A 19,318-nucleotide genomic window follows, 5' to 3' on the forward strand; every position below is an offset into this window, starting at 1 on the left:
GAAAATGAGGCAATACGTCGTGCCAGATGCTTTCAAAAGCTTGACTGTGGCAGGGAAGGACATGTTAAGGGGTTTTCTTACCAAAATCTTGTGCGCTCTATGCATTTTTAATGCTGATACTTTATGGAGTCTATTTATATAAATTATTTTTTTTCATTACTTGAGAAAATGTGAATGAGTAGATGATACTGTAGGTGCTGTATTGAGCAGCCAGACTGGAGGTGAACCTCAGCGCAGGATCCCTAAGTGCATTTTGTAACTAAGGTGTAAAACACATGAGTAGTTTTCCAGTTACCAGTGCAGAGTTGGAATAGGTGAATGTTTTCAACAGCAGCTGCAAAACTGGAAAATAAGGGCTGTATGTCTGCTTCTGTCTCAGTTTTTCTGACAGGTTTTGGGGGGACAGAAATTAGGGAAAAAACCTCCAGAGCAGGTAGTTGGGAGCGCAGAAATGGCAGGATGTCACCTGCAGCCATCGGAAACTGTAGGGCTTTGCTTTTGGGTAGGTCTGGTGACCAACAGCGTGCTGGTACTCACAGGCAGGTGTGGGCGCTCCTTGCTGAACGTGAAGAGAGCTGAATCTCACCAAGCGCCGCAGGATTGCGTCGCTTGTTGGAACAGTAAATAATGGTAAATTGGCAGATGATGGCTGTGAATATTTGTGAAAGAGAAATTCTTTAGACTAGGAGGAGCTGCTATGCACCTCACTCTCGCCCTTTCTTGACGTGTCTGGTTGAGCAAAGACAGAGAGACTCTCGGATGAAAGAAAAGAATAAAATGAGCCTCACTGACGTACCCTAGCAGAGTCGGGGAGTGCTGCTGAAGCTGGTTATAGGGCTGTCCCGAGGTATTTTCCACATCAGATGAGCTTGTTGGCGGCAATGGGAGCTGAATGTGTTTGCCCTTGGCGGGACTGGGCTCGTCTGGAGCAGAAGCAGTTAGGTGGCGATGCGCTAGTAATGCTGTGACCACCCTTTGCTGCTCTTTGGGGCAGGTCTGCATCGCCTTGGTGATGCAAGTCCAAGCGGACTGCTCTGTGTCAGTGGAATAAGCCCAGGGTGACTCAGTTTCTGTGAAGTTATCGCTGTTCTGCATGCAAAAGCCCAAAGGCAGAACCTGTCCTGTTGTGTGTTCTTTAGCTTCAGCCAAGCAGCAACACGTGGCATCTTCTGCCTTTTATAGATGTCTAATTAGAGAAGAAATCAGCCTTCTGTAAGGAAGATTCCTCATGTATTTCCATTTTGATTTCTTGCTGCTGCAGGCGATCCTGTTTAACAAAGGAGTCATCGATGCCCCCTTCAGCTTGGTCCCTCCAGGGACGGCTCTGGGCTCCTGCTTCTCCTTCCACCCCCAGGAGGGCATCATTTCACCAGATGGCCTCCAAATCCTCCGGATCTCCTTCAGTTCCACCATCCTGGGGCCATTCACAGAAGAATTCCGGTTCAGTGTGGGTGGGTCCCCTGAGCCTGTGACCTTGACTGTCAGGTGAGGAGGGTTCTAGGAGCCTGGTGGGCACATCTGTAGCCATCTCTGGGTAATCATCTCCCACCTACCTCATTTGGTGATGGAGCAGAGAAAAAAGGGTGTCGTCTAATGTCTTAGTCGAGCACGAGGGTGACGGGTTGGTTTGAAACCCACTGTGGTGCTGAGACCAGCTTTTCCCTGTCCCGGTGGTAACAAAAGCTGAATGCTTTGCAGTTCTTTTTAACCAAGCCAGTTCCTCCTCTGCCTTTGTCCTTACAGGGGCTGTGTCATTGGACCAACTCTCCATTTCAATGTACCTTCCCTCCACTTCGGTGATGTCTCCTTTGGTGAGTGTGCCCTGGGCTTGGACTGCAGGTCGGGAGGTCTGTGCCTTACTGAAATGAAGCACTTGAAGAACATCTGTCGCTTGTGTTCCTCCACAGCAGCCTTCAGGGTGTTAAAAGCAGGGCTGCCGCTTGCTCAGGTGGTGTTTTACTGTCGTGAGAGCAAATAGGGCCAAAGGAATAGCAAGCCAGTATTTTTCTGGTGCCCTCAGAGCCTGCTCAGCCCCAGCCTCCCATACCTTGGCGACAGAATGATGGTGAAAGCCTTTGTCCCAGAAGGGCCCAGGGGTTGGGGCTGCAGGAGAAGGGCGTTGGAGCCACACGCTAGCCTGTGGCTGCTCAGGGCGAACGCTCCTGCTGCAAGGCGAGGACACCACTTACCCACTTGACCTTTAGTGTGAGATGTTGATTTGTGCCGTGAGGGCTCCTGGTTATCTAAGCCCAGGCAGTAGCTCTGTGTTGGGCACTGATGTCCCCAGAGATGTGGGCTCCTTCTCCTTCCCCAGCTGAAGCGCTGACGGAGCGGGTGGCTGAGCCCCAGTGTCTCCATTGAAATGCAGATTCTGATTCTCCATCTCGAGTCTCACAAAAGGCTTTTTACTGAGATGATCTAAAGTTTAAATGTGAAATCAATTGTGGATTGATTGAAGGGCCATTACCATTCTGCACCCTGGATGCCTCTGTGTTTTCATGATGTTTGTGGGCTTTTTAAAGTAAACTCATTACCTTCCCCGAGCCGCTTCCCCCTCTCCCTGCATCACCGCTCTGCCACTGCTGTGTTACCTTTTGAATAAATAAACCCACAAGAAACGCACCAGGCAGGAAAACGGTTGTGTAATAGGAGATTCATCCTACTTAATCTGATTTTGTTAACAAGGCCTTTTCAGCTGAAGGCAGCTATTGTATTTTTGCTTCTTGTAACTGTGCTGCTGACTGTTGTCTGCCTCTGGCGACTTCGGTCCCATTTGGGGCTGTGCAGTCTGTGTGTGTCCTTTCTGTGCCCCCCCCACCCCCCGGCCGGAGTAATTGCTGGCGGTGGGCAATGCTCACTGCTGATGGGCACGGAGAAACATCTGCTGTGCCTGCAGGTGGTTTTCCTCCCTGTCTGTATGCAAATAGCGCTTGGTAAGCAGGGCATGGGAGGTATCTCCTTCTGGCAGAGCTGGTGTCCGCTCCAGAGCAAGCTGCGGGCTGGTGTCCTGCCTCTGCAGCACATCCCCTGCCACCCAGTGTGGTTGTATCACTGGTTTTCCATTAGGGAAAGCAAGTGTCAGAGCTAAAGTGATGTCAGGCGTTGCGGGCAGTAATCAAAGGCAGCGAGGATGTGATGTCCCCATTTGTTAGGTAAGGCGAGACACGTTCCTGCTCGTTTCTAAGGAAGCGTCAGGTTTCCTGCAGTGGGGTGGGCTGAGTTGTCCTGTGCTCAGTCGTCCTGTGCTCAGTCTGGTTGCCCCGAAACAGGAGCTGCCTTAGGGATCCTGCCTAGGGAAGCTGCATCAGAGTGCTGTGCATCATGTTGTAGTGCCCAGTTTCGTCCTTCCTTGTTATTGAAGAGAAGCTACAGCAAGGAAAATCTGCTACTTTCATATATTGAAAACCAGGGGAATGTTCATGGAGTTAATGGGGAATTTTACAGGCTGAATTTTCAGGATAAATGGTCTGTCTGGATGCACGCTCGTCAGTGAGAAAGAGTTGGGGCTGGTTTGGGGGCAGGTGAGAGGGCTCCTCACAGTTAGAGGGAGACTTCTGCTCTTCAGCACCAACACCGCTGCCCATTGCCAAGGAAGCAAGCTCGGCCGTCGAGAGAAAAGGCAACTTCAGTCACAACTCGCTCCTCCCCGAGCTTCTCAGTTACCTGCCGTGCACATTGACAAGAGCTCAACTCCAAGCAGGGTTTTATCCTAACAGGAGAGTCGCAGCAGGAATCGCAGCGTAACTGGGGACTTAACTGGTATTTGTCTCACCTTTCCAGGCTTTCCTCACACCCTGTCGTGTCGCCTCACTAACACCTCCTTGGTGCCCGTGACTTTCAACCTTCGCATTCCTGGCGATGGCTCAGGACAGCGCAGCATCACCAGTTTTACTCAGATTTCAGACAACGCTTGCCTGTCCTGGAGGAAGGGAGCCCAACATCACGTCGAGCCAATGGAATTTACCATAATGCCTTGCAAAGGCACCATCCGCTCCCAAGGAGCCCTGGATATCCAGGTATGGGATGAGCCCGGCCATACGTGCTTCAACAGGTGGAGCTGCAGCGCTGCTGGCTTTGGGCATAACCGAGTAAGAGATGGGCTTTTGTTAGCTGGGGGACTCTGGGATGGAGCAGCGTTTTGTTTCCAGAGTCGTAAGCCAAGGATCACGTATCGTGTGGTCAAGCACAGAAGCCGTGTGTGTGTTTCTGAGCTGCTTAGAGCGATTTGTTTGATTTGAAGGGGGCCGAGGAAGGGTGAGGACGGAAGGTGGCTGTTGAAAAGAGAGATGCCATTGCCTGAAGCAGTTTGCTTTTCTTCCCGGTCTTATTTTTCCTCTCCTGTTGAGCAGGATGAGTTGCATTCACTGCAGCGGGGGCTGAGAAAGCTCCAGCAGCCATGAACAAACTGCACAGCTTTTGCTGGGCCACGTTTTGCCCTCAGCTTCCCAGTGTAAAGCTGAACTCGTTCTGGGAAAGTCAACAGATCTCCCCTGGGTTCCCGCTATTGTAGTTGAGATGAAAAATTGGTCCCTTAATACAGTGGTGAGTAGACCATGAGTTGTGCTTTGATTTAGCTTACACGTGCCCTGGTGTGCAAGGTGTATTTCACAGGTGGGGTTTGTCAGCAGAGTTTTGTTACTGGGAAAGGCAGTGGTCCACACGTGGAGCAGCAGCAGAAGCAAGGCAAAACACTCCCTTTCCTTAGCGTGGAAGGAGAAGGGCAGGACACCACACGTGCGTGGCTGATGGCTTCTGGGAGTGCTGAAGTATTTGACGCCGCTCTTCTCCTCTACCAGGTCACCCTGTGTTCCAACACGGTGAGGCAATACGAGCTGGCGCTGGTGCTGGACGTGGATGGTGTTGGCCAGGAGGTGTTGGCGCTGCCTCTCACAGCCAGGTACCGGCGCTTTCCTTGCAGCTGGCCACCTTTCCCCGCGTAGCCAGGCCCAGCACGCTGCCTGGCGTGTGGTGTGCTGGCTGCCGCCCCAAAGGAGAAATGGTGCTTCATGAGCTGGTTCTGCCCAGCTCGCTGTGAGCACAGCCGTGCTTTGCCAGCGGCCCTGTTGAGAAGCACCTGTGCTCCGTGCTCAGGGCCATGCCTTTCTTGTTCTGTTTTGAAGGCAACAGTGCTTATATTCCTTGTTGGCCTGTCGTCTGGGACTTGAGGAGTAACGAATCTGCAAAGGGCTGCCCCTGCTTCTCCCTGCAAGCGGTGGGCTTGTGTTGGGTTGGCCCAAAATGCAGCATTTGTTTGGAAGGCGGCGAGCAGCCTGCTGAAAGCTGGGGTCTGGCTCAGTTAATGAAGGCGTGTGCAAATGGGAAAGGGGCTTACGGCAGGACTGGTGGGGGGAAACTAAAGGGGAAACTCGTCCTTGGTGTGGCAGGTGAGCTCAGCTCTCTCTGGTTCTCTTGAGCATGAACGTTCCCAGACTTAAGCCAAAAGCTGCTCTTGCTGCAGCCACGCTCAATGGCGTTGCGCCGCAGCGGGTGCCAGTTTAATGACGAGAGGGACACAGTTCTCTGGTGCTGTTCCCTCTCCCAGGCAGTCAGCCAGGCGGTGCCTGGGCTGCAATTTTGTAAAACGAGTGGGAATGGGAAAAGTCAGTGTGTGGGCTGGTGTGTGGAGGACCCAGGCAGCTGCAGGAGCTGGGAGAGGCTGGTCACCCACTGCGAGAGGCAGGCGGTGCTGGTGCCCTCCATCGCGGGGGCAAGCGGCTGAGGTTTCAGGCAGGGCGAGAGCGGTACGGGAGAGGAGGGAGTTGCTTTTACTGAGATGCTGGAGTCTTGTTTTTCTTGAGCTTTGGGGAGCGCTGGTCCTCAGCGGGAAGGCTCCCGCAGAGCTCGTGCCTTGCTGGGACTGTGGGAGGGTCCTTGCCGGCCTCCTGGGGCAAAGGAGGGGCAAAGCTTGATGAGAGAGCACTGGGGCAGGGCACTGGGCAGCCTCTGCCACGGGAGTCTGGGGCTGCCCCTCCTTTACAAGAGTCTGTTGATAAAAAAGAAGTTAGAGGTGATCGATTGCCGTAGAGGTAGGAAACGTCTATCTGGCAGAGACAAATGCCTTGTGTCTATTTCATGCTGTTTGGGGAGTGAACAACTTCTACATTCTCTGTGTCTCTAATTCCTTTTGGTCATCTCTTCACCCAGATGTGTGGTTCCTCCGCTGCACGTGCTCAGCCCTGTTCTGAGATTCGGACGGTGCTTTCTGAAATTCCCTTACGAGCGAACACTGACCCTTGTGAACAACAGCGATCTTCCAGGCTGCTATGGAGTCCTTCCTCAGGTTTGGCATTGCGTTCGCCTCCTGCCCTCCAACGTCGTTATGGAGGGGTTTATTAGGAAAAAAGGGGGTTTGGAGAAGACCTTGCTGTTTAGTGTTCAAACCTAAAGTTTTGCAGAGAACGGGAAGCTACCTGAATATGAACTTCAGGAGCGGTTTGAACTCTTTAGGAAGCAGTTTTGGTTCTAGTCTTTGGGGTGCTTTCATGCAGGAGAACTTTGAGGGTTGTGAAAAGCGGCTGCAAGGAGGCCGCCAGCACCGGAGTGGGTGTTTGTGGGTGCAGCAGCTTTTGGACCCTGTGAGGATGCTACTTAGCCCCATATAAATCTTGCACCTTGTGTTGCGCCTTTCTGCTTTCTCCTAGGGATTTTTTAAAATGCGGGTGAATTTCCATTGTAGTAGATGTTAAGGAGCTTGAAGTTTCCTCAGATTCTGAGGTTCTGTCAAATTCTGACAATTGTCGTCTTTGATTCTGTCCCTTATAGGAGCACAAGGAGGATGCTGCTGTGTGGTACTCCAGCCCTGTGCCGTGTGGGATTATCCAGCCTCACAGCTCGGTGGAGATCCCGTTTACGCTGGAAGCCCAGGCGATGGGAAGGCAGGACACTATTGCTAGTGTCTCAGTGTTTGGGAATGAAAGATCCCCGCTGGTGAGTGCTAGGCGAGATGCGTGCCTTTGTGTGACTCATCTTGGTGGGGCATAAAGTGTACTGGGGTTCTGCCAGGGAAAAGGAGAAGGTCATAATATGTGGCTGGTGTGGACAAGGAAAGAAGGGGTTCGTGGCATAAGTAACAGCTAATGCCTAGAGAAGGGTGGTGTCCTCGTAGGCGTCTGAGATGGTGTTTAATTATGGGCGTGTGAAGCGGGATAACAAGCCCAGCCTGAAACCCAGAACAATTCCTGGGTCTCTCGCTCTCCTGCATCATTAGATGAGCAGCAACTGCTGCTTCATTAGAACTTTTGTTCAGGAGCACACAGGGACATTGCTGCATGCCGCTAAAGCAAGGGCGGTGTAGGAGGCCGTGCTGAAATGATGATTTCTGTAAAGCTGGATTTAAGCTTTCATGAAAGTCAGGTCCATCCCACCTGAGAAATATCCATCATATCTCTTTGCCAAAAGCCCCATCCAAAGATGCATGAGACTCCACGCTGCTTGCATCTGGAGCACAGACTGGTTTGGTTTTTTTTTTTCCCTACCAAGCTTGGAAAGGGGTGAGGCGAAGCATTCCTGGACTAAAGCCTCCTACAAGACATTGGCATTCAGGCATGTACAGCAGCAACAACAAAGTGTAGGCAAGAGAATGTTGTATGTGGTGTCCTGGCTTCCACTGGCTGAAACAGAGAACAAATTTAGTTAATAATTTAATTTTAGAACCTTTTTAATTTAAAAGGAGATTAACTTTTGAAGCAGCTGTTTTAAAATGTCTTGTCCTCTCTCTGAGCACAGAAGGGGATATCAGAGGATTCCTGAGAACCTGAAGCTTTCTGTAACGGAAAGGAAGGCTGGCATTTTGAAAGCAAATGCAGGGCTATAAACTTTTTATAAAATGAATTGAAACGATGATGCCAAATCCCCTGGATGCCACTGATCATCTCAACCCCGGCTGCTGGGGATGTGCATGTAAACCAGTCAACAGCAAGGCCAGGCAATGCAGGCTTTGCAGGGAAGTCTCACGTTTGACAAAACAGTTGCTCGCAGATAGAAGGCATGCTTCCCTGGAAGAGGAGGGTTTCTCCCCACTGGAATAGCCAGTTGTTTAAATGTCACCTGGTTTTTGAGCTGCAGGTCCCTTGAAAAGCTTTTACCCTTGGGCTAACAATTTATAAATTGAAAGTTGACCTTACCTTAATCTTTTCTATTTGGCCGTGAACGTGTCGATGTTTTGCCCAAAGGGCGAGCATTTCAGCTGGAGAATCGTAGCTGTCCCTAAAGAAAGGACTAGATGCATTGCGTTTTCTATAGGTCTGTCTTCTGGTTGCAGTGCAGTTCCAGTAGTTCCCTGGTAGCTGACGCACCCAAAGCTTTCTGGGCTGGCAGAAGAGCTGGCTGTCTTGTTACATGTCCTGCGCTGGTGGCAGATCCTACCCGTACGGCTGCAAGTCTGACCTTGGGAATCGCTGCAGCGTGTTCCAATAGAACTTCAAAGCTCGTTCTTGCCTTCGGCTGGGGTGCCCAGTGTCGATGCCTGGTCTTTACCGCCATTTCAGGCGGAACGTGGTACAGATCTTTCATCCAGGTTGTGCAGAGTCCCTCCACAGCTCTGTTGTCGGGTATTTTGTTTGCAGGTGACCGCGTGCCAGCTTCAGTCTGGTGTGTGTCATCTGCATGAAGGAGCTGGTAAATCCCAGCCCTGGCGTTACTGGTGGCAAGGCAGCCTCGTGTGCCGCGGGCAGGGGTTTGGCAGCTGACCGCTGTCAGAATAAGCGGGCACTCGAGCACAGCTGTCCGCCAGGGTCAGATGCTCTTCGTTCATAAGTGATCAAATGTGACATGACCTACCTGTTGACAAAGCCAGAGGTGCTGGGGGGTGGGGTGGGGTGGGGCGGTGGCTGGTGGCTGTTTCTGTAGCTGTGGCAATATTGCTGATGGCAGAGCTGCCATCTCTTCTTGCTGCCTTTCCCTGTGCCATGTTGCCTGTAACGCTGTTGCATGGCATTTTTCTTGTCCCTTTTAAGAACCCTGTAGACGAAGGGGTTGGGGTTTTTGAAGCCCTCTCCTTGGTGGTGAGGATGCGTCATGTTAGTACACAGGCTGACAGAAGCCAGCTTGCCTGGGCATCCTCCAGATGTTGTTCTGCTCATTCCCAAAGAGCTCTGCCCTGCCTTTGCTGCTGCTGTCCTGCTGTCACCAGGAAGCTGAGCTGGCTGGCGAGGCGCAGCTCTTCCCTGCAGCTCCTCCTTCCTGGGAGCTTTGGGCAGCATCACCCAGACATGCATCGTCGTGCGTGGCTTCAGTTCCTTATTTTTGAGGCCCCAGCCTTGGTAGGTGATTTTTTTTGGTGCTTAGTTGCATGCATCAGTGGCCTGTCAAGGGATGAGCATTTCTGGATGCTGCTGCTTCTGGCTGAGTTGGGCTGGTGATTCTGACAGCTGTCAATGCCACTTCCTTGAGCCAGACATCATTTAAGGTTGTACACGGTGGAGGCTGGTTTCTTTTTCGGTTAAATCGTACTCTGTGCCCTCCAGTGAATCATACAGCATCTGGTCAGCATTGGGAGTTTTATGCATTCAGATCCTGTTGAAGTGTTGAGGTGTTTGGAACCAGTAAAATCCACAGCAAGACTGGACAAATTCTCCTTGTTTTTAATGATGTGGGAAGGTGGTTTAGCAAAGGGATCCGTGTTCCTCCTCCAGTAGTCTGTGCCAGTTCTGCAAGGAGAAAGCTTTTTGGGTCTGACTGTCAAGAGGAAAAACACGGCTTGAACGATGTAATGAATAATTAATGCCTGTTATTCATGTCATACCGGCAGTGCACCTAGGCACACATCAGATGTGTGCAGTAACTTGCACGATCTCTGCTCTGAAGAGCCTGCTTCGCTTCTGGCTTGTGCTGGTTTTCAGAGGTGCATTTTTGGGAATGTCAGAGAAGTAACCGTCCAAGTGTCGCTGTGCAGCAGCAGCGGTCAGGGAGGTTTGGGGCTCGGCTGAGCAGCAGAAGGAGCGGGAGCAGGCACAAGGCAGAGAAAGGAGAGCTAACTGTGGAGGAGGTCTGGAAAGGAGAGCGTGGGACCCAGGGTTTCTCTGTCCCCTGAGAACGGGAGCTTGTGGCTTTCAGATGGGATCGCTCCCGAGCCTGCACTTGCCCCAGGCCTTCTGTTTCAGCCTTGCAACACTGAAAACTTCCAACAGCCGTACTTATCGCCCCGTCGAGGAGGAACCTTAGAGCTGTCTCATATTTTTTAACTTCCCCTGCTTTTCTTTTTTCTTTCCTACCTGCTTCCTGGAGCAGAATGTGTCTTTAGTGAGCGTTGGAGAAGAACCGGTTGTCTATGTGCATCCGAGGGAGATAAATTTCGGCAGTATTCAAGTTCTACAAGATGCGTCCAAAAGTCTCCACCTCTCCAATCAGGCTGTCATCCCTGCATCCTTCTGTGTAGAGATGGTAAGTATCTGTGGGGCTGTTTCCCAATGAAAATTGACTGGTCTGTAGCAGCCTGTGGCTTGATTTTTACATGCACCGTTTCCATATTGCTGTCTCGGAGAGAAAGCAAGGCATTCCGTCCCAACGCAGCGAGAGGAGCCTGGCTCTGGGGGCAGTTTTAGCTGGGGCACCCCTCAGTAAAGTAGACAGCTTGCATAGACGCTTGTGCAGAAAGGAGTCTGGATCATCTTTACAAGTTTTCCCTTTGTTTTCTGGAGGGTATTTAACGGAGAGTCGTGTCTTTGGAGCTCTGAGATCAAGAGGCCCCTGTGGCCCTTTGCTCCTGGACGGGCATGGATTTCCCGACACTTTCCCCATTAGGTCTGCGTTTGCTTTGTGTCAGACTGCTGTTTGTGACAGTCTGGGGTGTGAAGTTTGTCCTCAGCCTGCTTGTGGTGAGGTGAGTTTCACACCTGCTGGGGGCCCAACCAGCTGTGGTGTTGCACAAACATGTAACGGTAAGGGTTGTGTAGCTACAGGGTCTGTGGGCTCCGTCGCGTTGCAGAGCATCTCCGGGGGCCAGCCGCAGGGAAAGGCCGTTGAACTGATGGAGGCCGCAGCTGACAAGCTGCGTGGCAGGTGGCAGGAGGCGGTTGGGTTGCTGCCCTGGCGGGGGGGGGGCAGGGCTGGTGCAGCCAGGGAGGGCTCCGTGCGGAGGCTGGGTGGGATGTGCCGCTCACTGGAGGTGGGATCTGTGAGGGGCTTAAAAACAGGGTTGGGGGGACGTTTGTTCTGCTCCACGCTAGGTGGGTTGGATTTGTGGAGCTGGTTCACCCAGGCCTGGCTCTGTGGGCTTGGTTGGGTCTGCGGGTAAAGCATCAGGCAGCGTGCGAGAGGCCAGGCTCAGCCTCCTGGGCCAAGGGGGAGGGGGACGAATTTCCTCCTTGCTGCTTTTCCAGCTGTTTGGGGGACAACGGTAACCTCCAAGTGGGGGAGGGATTCCCAGGGCAGCTTTCTCTGAATCCACCATGAAAACCCGCTTTCCATCTGTGGCGAGAGCAAGCCACCAGGGATGGCTGGTACTGGTGTTGAAATGATGGGTTTGCATGCCTGTCGCAGGCAGTGACCCGCAGAGCTGTTCGGGTCCTGCTGTCCCGGTGCAATGCCTCCCTCCTCCCCGGGCAGCTCGCGGTGTAGCCGGGGGGCTTGCAGGGTACATCTGCCCCTCCGTTGCCTCAGGGCCCTAACCCATGGGACTGGGCAATAAAGCCTGTCGTGCTTCACCGCCATCTCTGCCAGTCCTGGGGCTGATCGGTCACTAGAGCAGTAACACGAGGCGGCTCAGGGACGGTTTCTTTCCCTGCAATAAAGACGGGCTCTGCTTGAGCAGTGGCTTGGACCAGATGATCTCCAGAGGTCTCGCCAGCCCCAGCCGCTCTGTGACTCTGTGTGTGTGATGATCCCCCCTGCTGACTCCACGGGGCCGAGTTCCCCCATGGTGAGCATCTCTGCTTTTCAGGGCAGCTGCTGCTCTCATGGAGACGTGCCAGGAGGCAGGTCCTGGGAACCTGCTCCATCAGCCGCTTCACCAAGGGCTCTTCAGACAGACTCCGGGCACGGTGCTGCTGAGGCTGCCTGATGGGAGCAGCGCGGGCGTGGGCGAGATGTGCCCGAGCTGCGCCCTGGCCCTCAGCAGCTGCCTGCTCTGCCGCTCTTTTGCTGCCCCAGTTGAAGTTTTGCCCTTGGCTGCCTTACGCTGCCTGGCAGCTCCTTGACGGGAAGCAGAGGGGACTGAATAATTGTGGAGATAAAGCCTGGGATGCAGTCGGGCGTCAGGGTGGCGCGCACGTGTCCACCTGAGAGCGGAGCAGGCTGGGCTGTGCCTTAGCCCAGCTGATGGGTGACACGGGCATCCTTCATTCCCCCGTGTCCCTGAACCCAAGCCTTGTGTCCTCTAAAGCGCCAAAGCCGCTGCTCTGATTCCTGCTTGGAGGTTGCTGCAGGGGGGTGAGCCGTGATTTCCCTGTCTCCCATTTGTTGGCCAATCTGCAAACGGTGGCTGTGAGGCTCAGAGATCATGGTCTCCACTTGAAAGAGCAAGTTATTGACTGAAATTTTCACAGGAGCGTTGCATCGGGAATGTTATGCGCACTGACCGGCAGCTTGACAAACTGAATGAGGTTAATTTGAGGGGCAGCAACAGGGCAAACGAAAGGCTGGTGTCTTGTTTGAAACAGAAAAGGAAGATGCTGTAATGCAGATGGCCGTGCTGCCACCCCGATGGTACTCTTAACCGTCGAGTGAAAATTGCTCTTCCTCTTAAGGCAAGCTTGCTGCTCGCTTTGGGGGAGGCAAGATCATTACCTGAGCAAGCCAGGATGATTTGTGGTGAACTTCACTTTGGGACAGTGACTTCAGGAATTACTTGCAGTTCCCCTCAGGCACCAGCTTCCCTGTACCCCTCTCCTCTCTGCTGGGTGAGTTGTGTCTGTTCTGTTCTCAGTTGCAGGGAGCAGCAGGGAGCATCTCTGCCACCAGAAGAAAATAAATAAAACCCTGCCAAATCTGTGTGTTGAGATGGGGCTTTTTGGGTGGGAAGAGGGTTGTAGGGACTGCATACCTGCGTCCTCGGTTGGCTTATCCCTGCTTGCCAGGGTGTCTGCAGATCTGCGACCCTTGGGACCAGTGTGTCATCCTGTGCTCACCCAGTGAATCCTGTGTCTGTCGGGTGTGCTTTTCCCTGTCAGATTGCTTTCCCAGCTGCCAGGCAGCCCAGCCTGCTAGGGAATCCTCTGGATCCAGCGAGGGGGGGATTTGTGTCTGCCTTGGGTAAAAAAAGACTGGAGCAATGGATCAACATGAAGGAGCTGTTGCAGCTTAGCTGGGGGCTGATGTAACCTGCTGATAAAAGTGGCTGTTTCTCCTCCTTGCTCCGCTGTCATCTTCTTTTCCTGCCTTCTGAAGTGTCTGATTTTTGCCATATTGACAAGTGCCAAAGGCTTGTTATGGATAGATGGAAGTGTTTGCTCTCCCTGCAGAAAGGAAAAAGCATCGTTCTTAGATCATTTCCTACTTGTTTGTCATGCTGTCTTCTCAGGGATCTTTTGTGTGACTGCTAAGGTTGACATCTCTTGGCATCACAGAAGGCAGCTGCGTATCACGTCTCTGTGATCAGGAAAGAAAAGACAGGCCTAGGGTGTAATTTTTCTTAATCAGTGGCAGCTTTCTTCTGCCTGCATAACCCCCGTGCTGGGTCTGTTATGTGCTACCGCAGGGTGGCAAATGGTTTCCCAGTGCCTTGTAACGAGGAGGAGACAGAAAAGCTTCCTTGGGGTTTCCTCTTCTCATGACAGTCATAATGCGGGGTCCTGTCTCCTTCAGCCTGAGCCCTGAGCTCCCGGATCCAGAGCCCTGTGCTCCAGGTGAAGCTCGCTGCTGCCTGGTTTCCAGCAGTGCTTGTACAGCCAGCTGGGTTGTCTTCAGGAGGGTGCCTGGTGGCTCAGTGCAGATCCCCGTCTGCGTTCCCGGGGATGAGCTGCTGCCACATCCAACTGGAGCTGACCTTGCAGCATAGACCAAGATTTCGTTGGTTGGTTGGTTTTTTTTTTAAAAAAAAAAAAAAAAAAAAAGCTGTACCTGGTTATCTTGTCACTGGGATTCGCTGTGGATAACTCCATGGATTTTTCAGGCAGCGTATAAAGGCTCTTGGTCAGGTGCGGTGTAAGCAAGGGCAGAACACGCAGTTCCCATACTCTCTGCTCCCCTGTAGTGCAGGATTTGTTTCATTTACTAATTTCATTGCTTATTCCCTCAAGCTTTTGATGACATTGCTTTTATTAATGAAATGGCCATATGGAAAGACCGCAAAACACGGAGATAAACTTCCAAACAGTGCTGATGCTGCTTTAGTGACTCTGTTTCTGGGTCTGGCTGACGGGCGATTCTGTTGCTCTCTGAGCAAACCGTGCAGGTTGCGGGCAGTGAAGGCTTCGAAGAGCACATCAGCATTGTCTGCAGTTCTCCCCAGCTACTCTCGCTGAAGTCGGAGCAGACTTCAATCAGCAAGAGGATGGTTTTCAAATCTACTGTAAATCACTCCCCCCGCCCCCAAAGCAGCTGAATAATTGGCCAGCCTGTCAGTGTTTGCTCATAGTGAGACAGAGGCAGACAGTGCTGCGCCCTTCTCATGATATCTGCAGTGCTGTTTAGAAATTAGGATTAAATTAACTTTCCAGGGTACGGGCAGCACTAGCCCTGCATATGTGGCCTCTTCCAAGGTGAGCAGAAGTTTTGAAGATGGATAGGCTTAACTCTTTCCTGAGCTGTCCCACCAGAGCCTCATGGTGCTCCAAAAGCTCACCTTTAGAGTGAAACCCTTGGTTTGGCTTTAAAGGCTGTGTTTTGCTTATACACAGCGGTACCAGTTTGTGCATTTCCACCCAGTTTGGTTTTGCCGGAGCCCTTTGTTGTAGCTGACAGGGCCTGGAAACACACAGCATCAGTTGTGAACAGGGCTCGTGGCCAGGAGCGTCCAGTCTCATGCTGGTGAGGGGTTGTACCAAAAGCTGAGGAAGGTAGAAGGCTGTTTCCCTCCCAGTGTCACTCAGGCTTAGGTCCGGGGCATGTGGGCCTTAAAAGGGGGAGCAAAGGTTTGGAGGAGACCTTGGAAAAGGTGCCTGAAACCTGGCCTCAGGGAAGAGTTTGGATTTTATGGCATCCGGTATCTTCTATGGGTTCATGGTCTTTCAAAATTGCTGTGTTTCAGTAATGGAAGAAATTGTTACTCTGCTCATCTAGGAGAAGGGAACTTGTCGCATTGTGCTGCACCCGCTGGCCAACAGGGTTCAAGAAGGGTAGAAGTCTTCAAGGCAGTTACGCTGCTACAGGCCAGAGTGACTCAGCTGAGCTCTCTTCCCAAGGGAAAAGCCGGAGGATTTTGGTTGTTCAATCCTGTGCTTGGCAGCAGCTGGCCAAGCCGTGTCCGTGTCCTGGCTGGAGAGCCCCGATGTGCAGAGTGGTGGCACTGGTCTCCCCAGCCCAGCGGGGAGGGCGGATGGGACCTGGAGGGCTGAGCAATGGCCAGGGGACACAAATGGAGACAAGCTTTGCTGGCTCACTCAGCAGCTGCTGTTAGCTGAAGCAAGTGTGACAAATTGGGCTCCATTGTCGGTGGCAGTGAGCGCCACACTTTAATTCTTTTTTCTTTTCTTTTTTTTTTTCCACTGGCTTTAGAAGCTCTGCCTTGATTTCACAAAACTTCTCCTTGCTGGTGCTCTGGGGCAGAGGCTCAACCAAAGCGGTCCCCCTGCTTTTGCCGAGGAGATGCTGGTGCCGAGGTGCCAGGAGGAGGCTGGTGGCTGGTGGGAGCATCCGGCCAGCCTTGTGCTCTGATCCCCACCCTGTGGGCCTTAGGGTGCTTCTGGGCTCTTTCTGCCACTGGCAGTTTGTGCGGGTGAGGAGTCACTCTGCTATGAAGAGCACAGGCTCCCGCCCCTTAGGACAGCTAAAGCCCCTGGGACAAGGCTCCGTGCGCAGCTGATGTGGTGGGGGGTTATTTCCCCTTCGTGCGTGACCCCCACTGGGGGCGGTGGATCCGGCTGATGAGGTGTGAGCGCTCTCTCGCCAGAGCTATGGCTTGGTAAAGTACAGCTGCATTTTTCATGTTGAGTTCTGCTGCTTCTTCCACTCGTGCAAGGCTGGAATGACCAGATGGCTTCCATTAACGGGCTCAAAGTAACTTGCAGAGGGCAGCGTGGTGGGTCCTCGGCCATCCCTTGGGGCAGCCATCCAGCCGTCCATCTCTGATGCGCGCTGATGCCCGCTAGAAGCAAACGTTGGCAGCTCTTATTCCCAATGAAATCTGTCCCAGGAGAAGCTAACGATCTCAGCGCTGAGCTTCTCGAAGCGGTTGATGCCAGCCCTTGCCTGGCGCTCTGGCTCTGGCGTCCAGTGGTGCAGGCTCCTGCAGGGACAGAAATAGCTGCTGTCTTTGTCTGCCCAGCACGTGCAGCTATTGCATCGTGTCCTGGAGCATTCAAGCCTAAGCAAGGAGCAGGGATCTTGTCAGAAGTTAGATTTTGGCCTTCAGAGCAGGGGGATGGATGCTTTTAGCGTGTTCCCAAGGGATTTCTTGTCTCTGGGACACAACCTGGACCGGTGTAGGCAGAAGCTGACCTAAAAACCTGAGCGGAGCTGGTCCGGCAGAGCCTTTTGGTCCTGGCAGGTCTCCTGTTCAGCGGTGCACTGTGCTGCCCCTGGGACCCACACCAGATGCTAACGGAAAGGATGAGGATGCGATGCAAATCGTGCTCCTCCGGAGTGGGCTATTGGCCTGGCAGGGCACGGTGGGTCTGCGCTGGGTCACCCTGGGACACTGCGAGTCTGGCTCCATCGAGACAGCCTGTCATTGTTCCTCAGTAATAGTTCCTTGGGTACAACTTACTGCGCGGCTTGTTGCCAAGCTGTGATAAATGAGCTTTGTCAGATAGCAGACTTGCAGATTCACCTCTGGAGCAGAGCTATCGGGTCTCCTTTTCAAGCAAGCTGCTCGGTGTCAGCGTGAATCGGAGGAGAAGTTGTACATTAACGTCAGTGAAAACCTAACGCCCACTGGCTCGGTGTGAATGAGCTGGCTGGGTAGCCCTTGGCTGGCGGCAGCGCAGCCGATGCCTCCGAGGCCAGCGACCAGCTGCAGGGACCACAGGGGAGGGTTGGTGGGAATCCTCCGTGGTCAGTGAGGTCCCAGTGTTTACCCCGTGGCAGCCACCTGCCTCCATCCCAGTCTCGTCTTGCTTTTTTAAAAATTTTTTTCAAGACTCTTTTTTTGAAGCCCTAGAGGACAAATTAAATGGAGCTGAGTGTATAAATGTTGCTGGTGCCTGGAATCGTTTTGATGCCTTTGGCACGCTCCGTTATGGGATGCAGGCATGCAGCCCTGACCTGCTCTACGTGGAGGGCACAGCCAGCCTAAGGAGCTAGCGTAGCGGGAGCACCTACGCTTGCTGCTGGGACCCTGAATGCTCAGCAAGTTATCGCTTCCCTGGCCTCCAGCTAGCCTTCACCTTGTCAGCAGAGGTCATTTTGGGGTGTTATTTTAAATGTTTCTGTGACTTCAAAGTGCTGCTTGGTTTTCTGCTGCTCTTCTCCCTTGGGCTGGCTGGTGTCCTGTTAGAGCTCAGAGCTGCCAGCCCGCCGGACGGAAACTCGAGCTAACTTCACCTGGATCGAGCACTTGCTTTTATCATGTCAGGCCTCTGAGCACACCATTGTTTTCTATTTAAAGGAAAAAAAAAAAAAAAGAAAAGGAAAGTAACCCTCTCCTCGACAATACTGTAGAGTTTTGGATGAGTGGTGCCTGTCATCCCAAACACAGCGCTGAACTGTGATGCATGTAGCACTGATGCTGTGACGGACACTTGAAAGCCACGTGTCTGCATCCCAGTGCATTTCCTGCTGGCCCGGGAGCACTGCGTGCATTTCTCTTCTGCGAGCTTGCTCCTTGTGAATGTGGCTTTAGGTGGGCTGGAGGGGTCCAGCACCTCTGTTGCCCCATCCGTAGAGGGAGGCCCGTGAGGACCCAGAGGAAAAGAGTGCTTGGGAAGCCCAGGCCATGCCCACAGGGCACATGTCTTGTGGTTTTCTTTCTGCTTCTTGTTTCGCTGCCCTGCTATAAACACTTAGAGCTGACTTTGCCAAAGCAGAGGGCCTTGGGGCACCTCACTGCAGGTGATGATCCGTGGGAACAGAGGGCTGCAGCCCTTGAGGGGCTGTTGAGAAGCCTGACTCTTGGGAAAGAAGACTTTGGGGTTTCATCAACCGCTTTTGCAAAGTTATTCTTTGGGGTCTCAGCAGTATCCCCCAGCCGTGTGGCTGCGGCGGGGGGACTGGAGCAGTCCTGGCTTCCTCTGGCCTGGAGCCTTTATGGCAGAGCCGGCCACCGTTGTCGGGAAGCCAGGAGATATCAAGTGGCTTCCCTGGGTGTGCCCTCCAAGAGGGAGGCTGGAGGGACAGTAGCATTCTCCTGAGGGTGAGCATCCCTTGGGTCAGACAAAGCTGGGTTAACAAAGTGAGTCTGTTAAGGGAGGGTAAAACAGAGGTTGTATGAGCTCCTGCACGGGTGCTGTTTCCAGGCACTGTAGCTCAGAGTTGGGGAAACGAAGCCTTCATGGTTTTTACCCTCATGTCTTTAATCCTTTTCTGCATCCCGCAGGAGACCAGGGTCCATGGTTTCCATCCTAAGTTACTGTTTGGCTCATCTTACAGGCTGGCAAACGCTCGCGCTGGAGGATTGAACCCAGTAAAGGAGTGATCCCCCCCGAGAGCGAGGTGTCTGTGGCCATCATAGCAAACTTGGACGACACCGAGAGATTTGAGGATGAGGTGAAGGTGTCCATAGAGAACAGCCACACCTACGTCATCCCCGTCCAGGCTGTCGGCACGGGCACAACGATTGTCACCGACAAACCCATTGCTCCGGAGCTCAACTTGGGCCTCCGCTTCAGGTAGGGATCTCTCGGCTCCCACTTCCCACATGGGCTCGGCAAGGAGTTTTGCTGTAGTCCTTCAGGCTAGTTGTTCTTCAGTGCTCGAGGTCCTGGCTCTGCTTCACCGAAGCCACAGGAACTCCTTTAGGAATGTTCTATGGCCATTTCAAAGTCGTTAGATACCCTCAGAAGCTACCAAAATGGAAACCAGTTGCTAGGTTGTCCCTGACTTGTCTTTAGTTGGAATATGTTTATTTCCATACTTTATCAAAGAATGAGCTGGAGGAAAACAGCAGGTCCCAGAAGCCTCCTGCTGGAAAATGCTACATTACAAGTATAAACATATTTCTGTTTGCAATAACGTTGCTTACCTTTCCAGTCGCTATGGACTATTCTCTCGCAAGAGTGGAAAACCTTGGTGGTAGCTTGTTAGCAACTCCTCGACTGAATTAATGGTGCTGGTTTATTTCCCTTGT

General features: G+C 52.7%; 1 protein-coding gene across 1 annotated transcript in view; it reads left to right on the top strand.

Annotated features, from left to right (window-relative positions):
• The window catches only part of LOC129783349 (hydrocephalus-inducing protein homolog), a 133,063-nt gene that overhangs the window by 51,624 nt on the left and 62,121 nt on the right, over positions 1-19,318 (top strand). Inside the window, 8 exon segments of the mRNA XM_055793332.1 lie at positions 1,262-1,485; positions 1,744-1,811; positions 3,781-4,016; positions 4,797-4,897; positions 6,145-6,280; positions 6,763-6,927; positions 10,228-10,380; positions 18,622-18,860. Coding sequence (XP_055649307.1) covers positions 1,262-1,485; positions 1,744-1,811; positions 3,781-4,016; positions 4,797-4,897; positions 6,145-6,280; positions 6,763-6,927; positions 10,228-10,380; positions 18,622-18,860 — 1,322 coding nt within the window.

The sequence above is a fragment of the Falco peregrinus genome, unplaced genomic scaffold (assembly GCF_023634155.1).
Source record: "Falco peregrinus isolate bFalPer1 unplaced genomic scaffold, bFalPer1.pri scaffold_35, whole genome shotgun sequence".
Classification (NCBI taxonomy): Eukaryota; Metazoa; Chordata; class Aves; order Falconiformes; family Falconidae; genus Falco; species Falco peregrinus.